Source organism: Antennarius striatus, chromosome 3, assembly GCF_040054535.1.
Source record: "Antennarius striatus isolate MH-2024 chromosome 3, ASM4005453v1, whole genome shotgun sequence".
Lineage (NCBI taxonomy): Eukaryota > Metazoa > Chordata > Actinopteri > Lophiiformes > Antennariidae > Antennarius > Antennarius striatus.
In genome coordinates this window covers 29,636,638-29,653,179 of record NC_090778.1, presented here as the reverse complement: position 1 = coordinate 29,653,179, position 16,542 = coordinate 29,636,638, and the positions used below count along the sequence as shown (strand labels likewise).

At 45.5% G+C, this 16,542-nt stretch overlaps 1 protein-coding gene across 1 annotated transcript; it reads left to right on the top strand.

Moving 5' to 3' along the window:
* Window positions 1–1,732: 1,732 nt before the first annotated feature.
* On the top strand, window positions 1,733–15,787 carry tmc2b (transmembrane channel-like 2b). Its single transcript, XM_068310843.1, has 20 exons — window positions 1,733–1,778; window positions 1,899–1,940; window positions 2,160–2,535; window positions 4,301–4,447; window positions 5,073–5,163; window positions 5,485–5,566; window positions 5,639–5,745; window positions 5,813–5,911; window positions 7,058–7,200; window positions 7,281–7,428; window positions 7,589–7,783; window positions 7,909–8,088; window positions 10,040–10,198; window positions 10,976–11,104; window positions 11,608–11,675; window positions 12,489–12,728; window positions 14,930–15,055; window positions 15,123–15,201; window positions 15,392–15,524; window positions 15,609–15,787. Exons 1-20 carry the CDS (start codon window positions 1,733–1,735, stop codon window positions 15,785–15,787), a joined length of 2,769 nt encoding a protein of 922 aa, XP_068166944.1.
* Window positions 15,788–16,542: the final 755 nt, after the last annotated feature.

The window sequence follows — 16,542 nt, the reverse complement described above, 5'->3', positions numbered from 1 at the left end:
GGGCTTAATGGTCACACACCAATGTAATGGTGCAAACCTTTAACGTTAGTATGTTAAAAAGTCCCAAAGCTGCATGTTCGTTATTTATCATTTGAATTGTTCAATGTTTTTCCAGTGATATTGAATCTAAAACCAATATTTCCACCTGGTGGTAGGGCTGACTGCAGGGCAGCGTTTTAAACATTACTGAGGCCAAGGGTTACAGGTTAGGGGTTAGGGTTAAGGTTTGGGTTAATGTTGGGGGCAGTCGTGTTGAGGCAGAACGGAACACGTGAGGGTGGACAGGAAGTCCGTTGACTGATTTCATTTTCACTCCAAATTATTTCAGCATTCATGTAACTTTAATGGGCCTTAATGTTTATTACACTATCTCCTTACTGGGCCACCACTGCATGGTGGCAAAAATCCAACAACACTTTCTGGTTTCCTCATGTGGTCACATGACTACGTGATAATCATAGCATACATTGGGGCGGCAGTTAGGGTTATATATATATATGTCCCTCTCACCCTTGTGGGGTGGTATCTGTGTCATCCTCAAGCTCGGGTCCTCTACCAGAGGCCTGGGAGTCTGAGGGTTCTGTCAGTATCTTAGCTGTTCCTAGGACTGCACTCTTCTGGACTGAGGCTTCAGATGTTGTTCCAGGAATCTGCTGGAGCCACTCTTCCAGTTTGGGGGTCACTGCCCCAAGTGCTCCTACTACCACGGGGACCACATTAATGGACTAGAAGTACCCAAATCCCAATGGGACATACCACTGAAGGTGGTTGAGAATGACAAGGCTAAGATCCTGTGGGACTTCAGCTTCCAGACCGACAAACAGCTACTGGCTAACAAACCGGACATAGTGGTGATGGACAAAGAGCAGAAGAGAGCAGTGGTGATAGATGTGGAGATTCCAGCTGACGCCAACATCAAGAAGAAGGAACATGAAAAGATTGAGAAGTATCATGGGTTGAAAGAACAGCTGGAACAGATGTAGAAGGTCAAGGTTAACGTGGTCCCCGTGGTAGTAGGAGCACTTGGGGCAGTGACCCCCAAAGAGTGGCTCCAGCAGATTCCTGGAACAACATCTGAAGCCTCAGTCCAGAAGAGCGCAGTCCTAGGAACAGCTAAGATACTGACAGAACCCTCAGACTCCCAGGCCTCTGGTAGAGGACCCGAGCTTGAGGATGACACAGATACCACCCTGAAAGGGTGAGAGGGACAATTATTTATTTATATATATATGCATGTACAAAGTGGAGTGTAAAGATAATTTCCCCCTGAGGGATAAATAAAATGGATTTAATATTTAATCTTACATTGGGGAGGCAGTGACTCAGTGGTAGAGCGGGTCGTCCAATGTTCCCAAGACTGGTGGTTCGGTTCTAGCTCCTGCCCAGACACCCAGAGTGTGAGCTCTGGGTGTCTATCGAGGCGCCCTTGAGCAAGCTGCCGTCCCCTTACAAGCTGCTCATTAGGGCGCACCATGAAGGAGCTGCCCGCCCCTCTACCCCCCACTGCATGTCTCTGTTGCCAAGGAGCTTCAACACAGGAGCAGGTGTGTGTGCGTGTGTGTGTGTGTGTGTGTGTGTGTGTGTGTGTGTGTGTGTGTGTGTGTGTGTGTGTGTGTGTAGACACAGGGAGGGTGTATCCTGACTCTTTCACAGGACCTGCCCACTTTGCAGGGAGTCGTTCATTGAGAGGAGTCAGGTGTGAGAAGAGGACTGATATACTTCTGAGACCAAAATGCCTCCAAAGAGGAAGAACGACGCTGCGATCACGGTTGAAGATGGTAAGCTCTCCTGTTTCTTCTACCTTTAATTGTGTAAACTGGGTTTGGATGATTCTTTAGCGGTAAATATCTGAAAGAGACTTGTCCATTATACAATAGCATGTTTTGTTGATTTTGCAGTTGGGATGGAGGTTGATGCTGCTCTGGAAAGTGGAAGTGAGGGTGAGTCATTAAACTTGGTTTTTGTCAGTCGAGCCATTTTGCTCTAATATGAAGTACAAATTAGAATAAGTTCCCACTTGTGGGGAATCCATGTGGATCCTCTAATATTCCAATATTCTGTTTTCTGTGTTATCCCAACATACTTTAGTGTGAGTAACATCATTATTTGATGAATGATTAAAGCTTCTGCAGCTGATCTAAATTACTCATTTGCCTCAGATGAAGCCCGGAGGAGAGCTAAAAACAGACGAGCCAAACCACAACGAAAAGCCAGAAGGGTCAGTGATGAGGAGGAGGATGAAGAGGACGAGACACCGAGGAAAAGAGGACCCAAGAAAAGGTCCAAACCTCAGGACAGTGACGAAGACAATGAGGAAGACAGAAGGAGAGTGAAAAGCAAAACCTCCAGGAGGAAGGCACGGAAGGAGGAGAGTGATGAGGAGAGCGAAGAAGATAAGCAGACAAGAAAGAAACCAGGGAAAGGGAATAAAGACGTGCGGAACAGAGAGAAGAATGGACGTGTTAAAGGGAAAGAGGGAATAAAAGATAAAGGTGGTGAAAAAGACAAGAAAAAGAAGAGTGGAAAGTCGAGCAGGTGTAGTATTCTCTGACCTCCTGTGTGGGCACTGACCTTTCATCCTCACGTAGACCCCCAACAGACTGAAGATGGGCCCGATGGGGCATCAGACTACATTTAGTTTGTCTCACACGTGACCATTAAACATGTGAAACATCCATAGAACGGCTTGATTTTATTCCCGATCATCCTATTAGATGATCCTAGAAACAACTTATCTTGTTACAACACCGCCTGCATGCCAACCACCCCCAGCTCATCCTAACCCCTAGCCCTAACCATAACCCTAACCCTAACCCTAACCCACCCCCAACTCATCCTAACCCCTAGCCCTAACCATAACCCCTAACTAACCGTAACCATAATCCCCAACTAACCCTAACCCCTCACCTAATCCCTAACCATAACCCCTAACTAACCCTAACCCCTAACCTAATCCCTAACCATAACCCCTAACTAACCCTAACCCCTCACCTAACTCTAATCCCTAACCCTAACTGTAACCCCTAACTAACCGTAATCATAACCCATTACTAACCCTAACCTAACCCTAACCATAACCCCTAACTAACCCTATCCCCTAACTAACCCTACCCCCTAACACCTAACCCTAACTCTAAACCAAGTAACCCTAACCCCTAACCCTGACGCAAGTAACCCTAACCCCTAAACCAACTTACCCCTAAGCCCTAAACCAGCTAACCCTAACCCAAATGACCCTAACCCCTAACCCATAAACCAGTTAACCCTAACCCCTAACCCACCTAACTCCTAACCCCCAACCCTAACCCACCTACCCCTAACCCACCTGAACCTAACCCCTAACCACGCCCAACTCCATGACAACAACAAATCACAACCTGGAACTTACAGAAGCACTAAAATGCAAACATTGAAGAAACATCTTCACCTCAAGCAGCGTGTTTGACTCCATCAACCACCCAAACTTCATTGTACAGAACACGTTTTCTTTTCCACGGAACTGGTAATATACAACATCTGTAATTGGTAGTGGTGATATGTCAGAGTCTGCATGACTGTCACATGACTATCTGGTCATGTGATCAAGTATCTAGGAAGAAGGCGTTCCTTTACAGTAGTGCTAGGACTTAAATCCATGTTATGCTTCATGTGGCATCGAACCCAGAATGCTTGAATCCCTTTAGTTCCTTCCTGTCCATGAGCTGAGAAAACACAGCCGCTGCATTGACGCTGTGGAATCCACCATAACTGGGTTCACAGCCCAGTCCAGGTCACAGACGAGCTCCATGGCGACAATAAGCTGAACCAATGTCCACCGACAGGATGACATGTGATGTGCTTGACAGATAGAAATGAAGCATCGTTCAGTTCTCATCCTGTGATTGGTTTGGGCTGAGAGTAGCAAAGAGTTCCTTTAACTTAAAGTGAACTTTTATTTATTATTTATTTAACAGGGACCTTGCGCAACAAATGTGTTAGATAGACCAGAGATAGTTTAGAGATACTTGTCATCTGTAGTCCCAGGACAAATGCAGAAACACATACAACTTGAATCCAGATTCCAGGTATCAGTCTGACTTAATAACGTTATCGTATCATAGATCTTCTGCCAAATTCAATGATGTGACCAGAGAACAACTTTGAAGTCTTTCGCCCTCTGAAGTCTTCAGAAACGAGTGGATGCCAGTTGTTTTCCAGGAGAAGCCTGTTGTTACCGTCGTCAACCGTTGCTGAGTTCTTTTTTTGTGTACCTGAGGTTTGGATCCTCCTTGTTGATGTGACACGTCTCTCCCTCCATCAGCTCTTCTTCTTCCTCTGATCCCGACGAAGAATCGCTCTCGGAGGGAGAGATGGAAGCCCTGAAGGAACAGGTGGAGGAGAAGAAGAAACTGATCGCCACCCTAAGGAACCAGCCCTGGCGCATGAAGAAGAGACTCGTCCTGCTGAAGTAAAACGCAAACGGAGGCCAGACTCCGCCCACCTGCTGTCATTGGATCCACACTGCTTCTTTTGATGTTTGGTTTTTCTTCTCTGTCTTTCTCACACTTTCCTACCATCACTGATGTCTCGAACATGTGATGTTGATCACATCCTTGATCCTCACTGCTTTGGGACAGTGAGGGTCAAGGATTGCCAACTGTGCTCTGATTGGCCAGGGATCACTCTATTCATAAGACTTAAATCAATACATTTAATTTCACATAAACCCATTTGAATAGATTGAAAACATCACCGCCTTCCTTATCAAATGTGGCTGTGTTAGGGTTTAGGAATAGGCATTAGGGATTAGGTTTAGGATTAGGGGGTTAAAGTTAGGGTTAAGGATTAGGGTGTTTGTGTGTGTGTGTGTGGGGGGGGGACAGGAACCTGATAGCCCTTGACTTTTTCATGAGCCTGGTGCTGGTTAATGCTAATGCTTTTGGGGCCAACTGATCTTCCTCTCTGGAAGAGCCGAGATGTCATCAATCAGTAAACCATCCCATACGTGTCCTTTCTATATCCTGCTTCCAATGAATAATACATTCTTTCCTCTTGTGTAACCATTTTGATGTTTTCTCTGCTGAATCTCCCAGAGAGTCTCAGGAGTTTGTAGAAAAATTTGAAGGAGCTCTTGGGAAAGGAAAAGGCCGGAGGCTGTATGCATTCAAAGTCATGATGTCCAAGGTAATCTGCCAATTTAGCATCATTTCATCCAAAAATTGAAAATGTAGTTACATGTTGGCCCATTGTTCATGTGAGATTGGTTGCATTTTCTTCGCCCACAAAAACATTTCTGAAAGATGATTAAATCAGAAAATGTCCGATGTAAAATAAGTTTAAGAAAAGACTCCACACATCTTGGACATGATAACCCAAATCTCTGGAAGAACTTGGAATGATGTGAACACCCTAGTTAATCTGTAATCTTCACTCTGGTATCTAACCTACAGATACTGGTGTGCTTTGCGCTGAGGTCCGTTTCATATAAAATTTTTTAAATTTCAGAAACTTATCAAGTTTAAGCGTGACTTTGAGAACTTCAAAACTGCCTGCATACCCTGGGAGAGGAAGATTAAGGAAGTAGAAAGTCGGTAACGACATAACTTGGTAATTGCTGATCCCAATCTTCTATTTCTAATCCTAATGTCTCTAATTCTAGGTCATTTTGGTTCATCTGTGGCGTCGTACTTTATTTTCCTGAGGTGGATGTACGGTCTGAATCTGGTGCTGTTTGGGTTCATGTTTGGCCTGGTGATGCTGCCTGAGGTACAGCCAGTCTCCAGATGCTGCCTGCTGTCGGACTGCTGGCGTTGAGCTTCTCCTCTGTCTTCAGATTCTCATGGGTCTTCCCTACGGCTCCATTCCGAGGAAGACGGTGCCGAGAGAGGAGCAGGCCACGGCCATGGACTACTCTGTGCTCTTTGACTTTGGAGTGAGGATCTCTATCAGTTCATTGAATTACAAGTTAAATTATACATCACAATTAATAACTATGAAAAATAGAGACAAATAACTATAAAAATTCTAGTTGGTTGATTTAGCAAACTGCAGGTATGTGATAGGATGGAAGATATCGTGGAAGTTTGTCTTTGAGGTTCAACAGGAGTCCAGTGAACACCAGATGATGAGGGAGAGACAGACAAGAGGAAATGTAATAGTACAAGGCAGATCCAAAATTTAGTAATATTTTGGCATTCCAGTAACTTTTTAAAGAAGTCAGTACCTTTGAATAGACATAGCCTGAGCTATCCAACCAGAGGCCAGAGCCAAAAGACCATGGCTTTATAAAATAAACACTCAAAGAAAATGGTATCGGTTCTAAAATATTAAAGCAAGTGAAAAAAAACTGGCTCATTTCCCATCACGCAGCGAAGCCTTGAGAACCAATCCAGGTAGAACAGGTAGCAGGTTAGCGCTGACTCATTCTGCTTAAATTCAGCGGGTCGTCTCGTCTGATCTGAGGTCGTAATCGAGAGGCGCGTCTCGCCCGGGGACGAGGGGCCGGCCACGGAGCGCCGCCGCGTCCGGACAGCGTGGAGAGACCGTGGCGGGTCGTCACCGGCAGGCGGGCGGCGGGTCGGGTCGGCCCTGCCCCCGGGCTGGAGGCCTGGCCATGAGGCGGGCGGGCCGCGCGTCCAGGCGGGCCGGGCAGTGCACCGTTACGCACGCTGTCCGCGCCTTTACGCACGCTGTCCGCGCCTTTACGCGCGCTGTCCGCGCCTTTACGCGCGCCCCGCGCGGGGTCTGCTCTCATTCAGGTGTGTTTGTAGCTACCTTTAAACTTGCAATGGGTGAAAAGAATCATTTGAAATGAGTTTGGTGTCTTTGGCGTTGCTGTGACTGAGGTTTTTGGGGGTTCAACCTGATTCCACCTGACATTCCGCATAAAGGTTGAGTTACATTTTTGGGCATGAATGTCAAAATGTATTGGTTAGTGTCTGCTAGAATACTAGCATGCTACACTGTGCTGATGAATGGCCATTATACCTATTTATTGTCAGCTGTTTCAGTTTAGCCTGTTAGCATTCTAATGTCAGCACTTAGCTGTGTCATTTTTGATGTGTATTTGTATTTGCAGGGATACTGCAAGTATTCCTTTTTATTTTATGGGTTCTACAACAACGAACGCACCATCGGGGTCCTGCAGTTCCGACTGCCCCTGTCGTACCTGCTGGTGGGCGTCGGGATCTTTGGATACAGCCTGATGGTCGTCATCAGAACGTGAGACAAGCTGCATTACTGTTAGCAGGGAAACGAACGTCCATCCATCAGGAGTTGAGTTTTTCTCGTGCTCTTCTCAGGATGGCTCGTAATGCAAATGAAGGAGGAGACGGGGCGGAGGAGGGAGAGTTCACCTTCAGCTGGAAGATGTTCACCAGCTGGGACTATCTGATAGGAAATCCTGAGACGGCAGACAATAAGTACGCCTCCATCACCACCAGCTTCAAGGTGAGCAGGTGTTTGTGTTGCCTCCATGTTGGAGGGATGAGCTGTCTTTGGTCAGAGGGTTTCCGTCTAGATTCAGTCAAACACAGCGTGAAGGTCAGCAGCTATTGGTGTGTCGGGTTTTCGCTGCGTTGACTCAGCAGAGTATTTTGCACCACTGAAGGAATCCATCGTGGATGAACAGGAGAACCAGAAAGATGAAAACATCCATCTCCGGCGCTTCCTCAGGGTTCTGGCAAACTTTCTGATCACATCCTGTCTTGGAGGCAGTGGATACCTCATCTACTTCGTGGTGAAACGTTCTCAGGAGTTTGCAAAGACGGATAATGAAAATCTGTCATGGTTTGAAAAAAATGAGGCAAGTTAGACATTTTTGTTCTCTACCTTCTGCCCTGAAGCAAATATGTTCAAATTATGGTTCCAGAAGGAAGTGAGGAGCAGAGACTATCTCATTAACCCCTCTTCTGCTGTCTGGTTTTGAAGGTTGAGTTTGTGATGTCACTGCTGGGGCTGGTGTGTCCTCCTCTGTTCGAGACCATTGCAGAACTGGAGGATTATCACCCCCGTATTGCCCTCAAGTGGCAGCTGGGGCGAATATTTGCTCTTTTCTTGGGGAATCTTTACACCTTCCTTTTTGCCCTGTTTGATGAGGTCAATGCCAAGGTAGGAGCAATCTGTGGTAGCTAGCCTACCGTTATTTTGTATCTAACTATAATGTATCCGGATACATTATAAAATTAATTTTTATTGATTCTTAATGATTTAAATCAAAACAAACATACCTCAGGTTGGGGCTGCCCTCCATTTGCTCATTTTTGAAACCAGCGTTGACTGTGTGATTTAAGTAATAGTACCAAAGGGATCTTTTCTCAGAACTTGTCAATCAATCAGTCAATCAATATCGATCATTTTTTCTTTGTATTGTCCAAACTCCAAAAACACAAGAGGGAAAAAGAGGAAACCTCAGAAAGAGAATGAGTCCCAGGATGGACAGCATTGACATCAGACAAACTGGTAGCCCCACCCCCCCAGTGGGACGAGGGGCGGGGCAAAAACACAGATTTAGCGGACATGGACTAATGTTGAAAATAAATGGATAGAAACGGATCATGAGGGCGGGGCGGTGGCGCAGTGGGTAGAAGTTTTCTGGTTTGATTCCGCTCTGTGTGGAGATGGTGGGTTCCCCCGCGGGTTCTCTCCGGGTTCTCCAGCTTCCTCCCACCTCCACAAACCTACAGCCGTGGTGAACTGATCACTCACACAGGCTTAAGCCCCATCAGAGGCTCAAGTTAACCTGAACGAAAAGGGAGAAGGTTTCTGGAACTCTAACTGGGAGCTGAGAGCTCCAAGATCTGCAAACCAGTCGACTCTAATGTGGGAAAGTCCTGCTGGGACAGGAATTTCTTTTACTTTTTCAAAAAATTTTATATACTGATTATAATCCCCGCAGGGAAATTAGTAGCACACTCTAGTTAGTTCAAATCAAGTCATGTATATGTGTGTGTGTGTGTGTGTGTGTGTGTGTGTGTGTGTGTGTGTACAGGCCCTGAACACACACACACAGGGGGGGCCTGTAGGCATGCAGAGGAGGTAGAGCGGCGGTCAGCTCCTTTATCGGTGCGCCCCAAACGAGCAACTCATAAGGGGGATGGCGCCTTGCTCAAGGGCACCTCGGCAGTGTTCCAGAGGTGAGCTGACACCTCCCACCGTCAGCACACCTCCGGAGGTTCTTTTTGGGCGGGAGCGGGAATCGAACCGCCGATCTTTGAAACATTGGACGAGCCGCTCTGCCGCTGAGCCACCGCCGGAAGGCGCTGTGAGGTCACTGATGTATGTGGGGGCTTGGCCAGCGAGAGCTCTGTAGGACAGGAGGAAGATTTCAAAGTTAGTTCTAGATGTGGCAGGGAATTAGCACAAGCAGCTAACACAACAGACGTATGACGTGTCCTCCTGGTTCCCTTAGAATGAGGACATCCTGGAAACAGTGTTTCAGTAATCTGGTCTGGAACAAAAGCACAGACCAACTTCTGAGCATCTGCTTTAAAGTGTTTCTGATTTTAGACAAATTGCTGACATGGAAGTGGGAGGTGTTTGAAATCTGCTTTATATGTGTACTAAAAGATCATTCAGGTTCCTCAGGGTTCCTCACAGTTCCTAAGGGCTGACGCAGTTATCTGCTAATACAACTTTATCCGGAGGTGCTTTTGGTCATTAAGGTTAAGCTCAGATTAATCAGAATTTAAAAGGAAAGACATTTTGTCCATGTACGTTTTGATGTCTTTAAGACATGCCTGCAATCCTGGTTCGTTTCCTCAGAGTTCAATCATGACTACAGGGTGGTGTCATCTGCATAAAAATGAAAATTGCTGTCCAATGATGTTGCCTCAGGGGAACCATATTTGAAATGACGGAGCTGTTGAGCTTCATAACGACTCTATTTTGGAGGCCAAAGCCATTGTTTATATAAGGTGGAACCTAGCAGATAAATCAGATTTAAACCAGACTTGGCTTTTTAAGGGGGGGTTTAACTATGGCCGTAACAGCTTGTAGGACAGGGCCAGTAGTCCGTCCAGTTGGCACTGGTTCACGCTTTGATCTGCTGTCTGTTCTGCAGTTGGAGAGTGAGAAGCTCATCAAGAACGCCACTGAATGGACTTTGAATGAGTATTACGCCAACTACAGCTCGTTCTTCAACACCACAGATGTTCCTCCCCCGGCTGTGCACCCCGCCGACATCATCAGAGGACCCTGTTGGGAGACGGCAGTGGGAATAGTCAGTACAGACGGTTTCAGATGTTCACAAATGACGCTGTCAGTTATGGCTGTGATCTTCCCTCGTCCTGTGGGCGTGTCCCGTTAGGCGTGGCCACGGCGTGTCGTCCTTCTCCATGCCACCAATCTTCACCCTCCTCTGTAACACCAACTGCCCTCACGTCTTCCTCACTACATCCACCCACATTCTCCTCTCGCTCGCTTCGCTCGTAGCTCCATCCTCATCACTCTTCTTGTCAGGAAGTTTCCTGAAACCAGCAGGAAAATGACCAGACTGGTCACTGATAGTTTCTGAAACAGGTCAGAGGGGCTTCTGGAGCTTCTGTTCCTGCAGCCGATGGTGTCCCTGTAGGAGTGAAGGTGTGATAACAGGACAGGTGTGAAGGTGCTGCTGATGAACAAACAGGCTGCTAATTTAGGGTGACTTAGACAATGAAGTTCAGCTCCTCAGTTGTTTCTTTGTGTCAGATTAGAATCACTCCAGTTTAAAGTTTTACAAAATACACAGAACAAGTACACATTTCTCAGTAACAAGTTAAGCTCCCACGTAATCTCTGTTGGTGTAGCTATTGGTCTTTATAATGTTGTAGTAAGCAATATAATAAATGAATTACAAGTGTCTGACAAAAGAAACAGTTAATAATATTTGTTCTCTTTCACTTTTGTCAGCATCAGCTTTACTTGATCCTCTAAATAAAGTATAAAGTATACTTCTTCTTCTAAATCAAGGAGAGGAAAGGCTTGGTTTGGGTTTTCATTTGCTTCTTGTTTTCTTCAGGAGTTTGTGAAGCTGATCGTGTCGGACATCCAGGTGACCTATTTGACCATCCTGATTGGTGACTTTGCACGAGCTGTCATCGTCCGCTTCCTGAACTACTGCTGGTGCTGGGACCTGGAGGCCGGCTTCGTGAGTGTCCCGTGTGTCCCTTTGTCCCGTGTGTCCCTTTGTCCCGTGTGTCCCTTTGTCCCGTGTGTCCCTTTGTCCCGTGTGTCCCTACATCAGTGTAGTGGTTCTGGTTCCTCTGCTTAAAATAATAATTTCAAGTTATATACTTTATATTTAAATTTATATTGTGCTAGAAGGCACTTTTAAGTCCAGGGTGATTTTGACTGTTATGTAGATGACTGTAGTCTCACAACTGTACAGTTCAAGCAGATTGATCACATTAAGTGTTATCACGGTACAGCTACCATCCTTCAGCTGTACTTAAACACTGTGTGAGTACAGCAGAGTCCGCTTTGGATACGGGTCAACCTGATACCTGCAGGACAGCTGATCCCTGACGTTCAGCGAAACGGGACCCTGCCAAGTGAACTTAATTACCGAAACACAAAGAGCAGCGAGTGCAAAGCGATCGCCCGGTTGTATGAATGCGGCGGCGCTGACTTCTCTTGCTGATCTGGTTCCAGCCGTCATATGGAGAGTTTGACATCAGTGGGAATGTGCTGGGACTCATCTTCAATCAAGGAATGATATGGTGAACGGCTTCACATCTGCATTTTATGTTCTGTCTTTTCCAGGTTTACATTCTTTAACTAAAGGGTGTTTGTCTGCTGGCTGTCTACAAAGTTCTTGTATGCATATTATTTACTTATTCTTTTATTTAACCCATAACCAGGTAGTTCAATTATGACATCTAACCCTAATCATAACCCCTAACCTTTAACTCCTCACCTTTAACCCCTAACCCAGTGACACGGGTTATAAGTGGCTAAAAGCAGCTGCCGTGTTCTTGTAAGGAGTTTTTGAAGCTTTAAAAAGGAGGGAGATGAATGAACTGAGCTGAAGGTTCTTCTGAAGATGATTCCAGTCATTTAAAAAGAGGAGGTTGGGGCTTTGGGTATCATGAAAGTGGTGAATATGTTGGAACATAGATTACAAGAAGAGTGATTGGTAATTGTAAACTGAATGAAAACGGACATGAAACCCAACATCAGGTTTGTGAAGAAGGGATTCGGAGACAGACTTGTAGATGATGTCAGGATCCAGATTGGGGGAGCTGCTATTTTCACCAGAGGTTGTTTTGCAGAATGTGTTGAAGGTTTATGATTTCTGAACAGAACCAATCTGGGATTCGACCTTTGGAAGCGACACGTTGATGTGTTTCAAATGACTGTGTGCTGTAGAGCCAGAAACCTAGATACAAATCTATCGATCAAAACAAGACATCATGATGGGAGATGGACCCTGAAAAGCAAACATTCTATAAATATTCTCTTTATTCACAAACAGAAGCTAGACTCGTCCAGAAATGTCACTGACGTGAACTGAAAGCCGCTATTTTCCTCAGGATGGGAGCGTTTTATGCCCCTGGGCTGGTGGGGGTGAATGTTCTGCGTCTGCTCAGCTCCATGTACTACCAGTGCTGGGCAGTGATGTGCTGCAACGTTCCGCATGAGCGGGTCTTCAAGGCATCGCGGTCCAACAACTTCTACATGGGGCTGCTGCTGCTGGTGCTGTTCCTGAGCCTGCTGCCGGTGGTCTACACCATCATGACCCTGTCCCCGTCGTTCGACTGTGGTCCATTCAGGTCAGGCAGCGACGGCACCATGTGACCAACTGGGACGTTAACGTGATTATTGATAATTATGATCTTCTTACTGAAATCTGTTAAAATGTCTGGAGTCACTTAATATCCATGTTCGATTCATTCAAATGCTACTTTTTAGTACTTTGAGAGGACACGTTGTGGTGGGGTTTCGTTTCTCTTAAGGACAGGAGACAGTGTTTAAAATACAAGATATTTATTTGTCAATTCAAATCATGCATAGGTTGGGTATGTAGCATATGTATGTAGCATACAAATTAACAATATCAAATTGGGCTTTCTCAGAAGATGTGGTTCGGCTCTAGGAGTGGAGAGAGGAAGAGACTGAGACAGAGGTTTGAATTTGGTACCATATATTTAAAAATAAAAATTGTAGAACACAAAGAATGGCTATTCTCACAAAGGAAAAACAAATGACATTTCTAACTTAAATTAGCCTCAAGGAAAACAAAACAAAATCAATGCCGTCAAATGCATACATTCAAGTAATACATTCAAATCTGAAGTCCAATGAGCCCGCTTAATTGGGTCTCAGTCCATGTGCGCATTACGCACAACAAAAGTTCAGGTTGTCCACAACACGGGGTTGTACCAGTGTTGACTGGAGCAGCATCTCCAGAGGGGTAGTGTGCAAAGTGAGGGAAGGGAATGTGTGAATGTGAGTGTGGGACAGACCGCAAAATTCAGTTCACAAGGATTTTGTTTTCCAAGTTCTTTCTTTTCTTAGCTCGCCATCCAAACCTGGCCTGAATAAAAAAGGAACAGGACCAGTTTCAGCTCGGTGTACATCAAATATATATATACACAGTATATATATATCAATCAATTAATCAAAATCAATAAATAATGCAGTTTGCATCACAATACTGTACAATATTTACTTTGTTCTTTTTTAAAGTGTATAACCAAAGATACTTAAATACACACATTCGGAGAAACGGGCATAGTTACGCTCGCTAACCCCATTGTATGCATACAGCCTAAAAGCTAACTTAGCGCAGCTCACCGGTTCCGCCGTTTCACGAATGTAGTCGCGCTGCAGTTGGCTCTCACAAGTTGACATTCAGGCAATACGTCAAAAACCTTTCAAGTGTTGTCACCGTGAAATGAAAACTATGAATTCGGCGTCCGTCTCCTCACGGCCCCTCTCGCATCACCCGACTCACTTCCTGGGACGCCGTTTTATGGGCACCGATAGGCTGCGTGGGGTCATGTGACGCCCCGACGGTCGCTAGGAGACGACTAGAAACGCCAAATAGATTGTTTCTTCACCTGGGTTACAAGTAGCAGTACAATAATATCATCAATAGGTTGAGTATGAGTCCAATAACATCATCGATGATATTGACAGACGGGTTCAACAAATACTTATCTAAGCATGATGAGAGCTCTGGGGACGATGAAGAAGTCCTCCAGTGTGTTGTTACAGAATATTCTGGGTACAGGAAAAAAAAACTTCAAGTACCAACTAGAAAATGGATCACATCTGTTTTTATACCCTAAAGGTGTGACTAGGGGGAGGTATTAACCTGGGCCCACCTGCTTTCAACCAGTTCTTTACGGCTCTCAGTTGGTACGTCATGACCTCCAGACGTTACCAGAAATATCAAGTCGACAGTTTCACAAAACTATTTGATGACATAACATAATCAGTCACGTGACCCCTGTGAGGATTTGCTGCAGACATTCTCTGGATGACCCTGTGCAGAAACATACATTCTAACTTCAGGTACAGTGTCTGAGATGATCTGGCTAGCTGCTTCTGTCAGTGTCTAACTTCTTCAAGGAGACCCACAGTCATGCAAGCATTTCCAAATATGGTCTAACAGGAATTATCTTCATGCAGCGTCTTCATGACCCCGAGACATCCTGGGGCCACCTTCACAAGAGCTGAATAATATGACACACACAACAATCCAGATCTTTGGTTCTATGAGATATTATTTTATTATATTATTGTATTATTTCATTGTATTAAAAACTTTCCACCACATCGTCAAGGCTTTGATCCAGCAGGGGATGCATTTTAATTCCCTTTCTTCATAATGGACCGTTTACATTATTATTTATTTTAAAGCTAATTTGCATCTACAATCCCTAGACAGAGCTCTCCAGCACATTAATGTTTAAACATAAAATGTACGAGGTTCGCAAGGTGACATGAATCTTGCATTGATCCCCAGTGGCCAGGAGAAAATGTACGACATCGTCATGGAGACAATCGAACAGGATCTGCCGGCCTTCATAGGGAACATTTTCGGCTACGCCACGAACCCTGGACTCATCCTGCCGGCCGTTCTCCTCATGGTGTAGGTGTCCTTAACGCACACAGATCGATTGATCATGTCTGATTGTAGAACTCATGTCACACAACAGGTTGGCCATCTACTACCTGAATGCAGTGTCAAAGGCATACCAACAAGCAAACATGGACCTGAAAAAGAAGATGCAAATGGTCAGTGCAAGAACCTTCCTGTTGTCTCGTCTGCTGGGGTCGGTCAGACAAACCACTGTCCGTCTTTCACCTTCACCATCTCTGCCCTTTAATTGTGTGCTCCAGCCTCTGTGTGTGACTTATATCAAGTGACAAGAATTCCCCCAATGAGGGATTAATAAAGGAATTTTCTTTCTACTTTCTTCTTTAGGCTCGAGACGAGGAGAAGAATCGGAGAAACAACAAGGACAGCACAAATCAAGTGATGAAAGACTTGGAAGACCTGCTGCCAAACAAGTCTTTAATACCACCTCCCACCGAGGAGGACGAGCCGCCCCCACCTGGTACAAACAGTCACTAGTGGAATCTGTGGTGTATTTACCCCGACTGTCCTCACCACCCATGTTGTTCTTCATCTGGCTCCTCAGACGTCATCATCGACAAAGGGAGCAAGGCTACCAAAACAAAAGGGGTTCATCTGCAGAAGGACGTGTCCCTGGCTGCACCAAACCCCAGGGCTCCAGTGACCCGTGCCCCAGGGCCACGAAGAGGGCCTCCTGGAGGGCCCGGGAGGGGAAGAGGGCGGGGCGGGCCTCCGAGGCAATAAGAGTCAAGCAGGCTGTTCACACGCCCATACCATTCAGCCATAGACATAAGAAGGGCGATAAATATCATGATTTCACATCAAACTCATGAACATCATTCCACAAGCATATCCGGTATTTTAAACATGTAAATTAATTTATCACTTCAAAAAATTATCTTCATGCTTCAGTCAGTTTGACATGCCGTGTGTAAACGGACACAGATGTAGAAAATCAATGCAAAGCAGAGTGAAGGAGCATGTTGTCCACAGACAGCGTGTTATCGTGCATATTAACACGGGTCAGCCTGGTAATCAAGACTGGACAATCCCTGTAAATAATATGTATGACTTGTATGATGTTCCTGATTGAAGTGGAACCTCTGGCCCAAACCAGGCCGTCTTCAGCTAACAGAGACCAGAGACAACGTTTAGAGGAACTGGAACGATGGAGTGACGGTACGACGCCCTGAAGCCATGGGCAGCTTCAGGAGGAACATGGCCAGTTCATCTGTGAGACTCTGATGGTGACTGCCCATGATCTGAGGAGCTTCGCCCCCCACCCTAACCCTCAAGTGTTTTTGAGTTCATTCCCTGCTATGACAGCAGATCACGACTTATGGACACTGCAGGACAGCAGTCAGATAATCGAATGTTTGTAAGTTGAGGACTACCTGTGTTCACTATATTACATTTCTGACAGCTTTAATTCTTCGTTTCAGTTCGTAGCTTGTTCAGATTTGATCCTTTTCAGTTTGAAGCTGGAGGACAGTCTCTCT

What these genes read in the sequence shown, in the direction of transcription:
- tmc2b (XM_068310843.1), top strand. Translation starts at nt 1,733, where the DNA reads ATGCCTCCAAAGAGGAAGAACGACGCTGCGATCACGGTTGAAGATG. An exon ending in CTGTGCTCTTTGACTTTGGA is followed by an intron (nt 5,912 to 7,057) that starts GTGAGGATCTCT and finishes TTGTATTTGCAG; the next exon opens with GGATACTGCAAGTATTCCTT. An exon ending in TTGATGAGGTCAATGCCAAG is followed by an intron (nt 8,089 to 10,039) that starts GTAGGAGCAATC and finishes TCTGTTCTGCAG; the next exon opens with TTGGAGAGTGAGAAGCTCAT.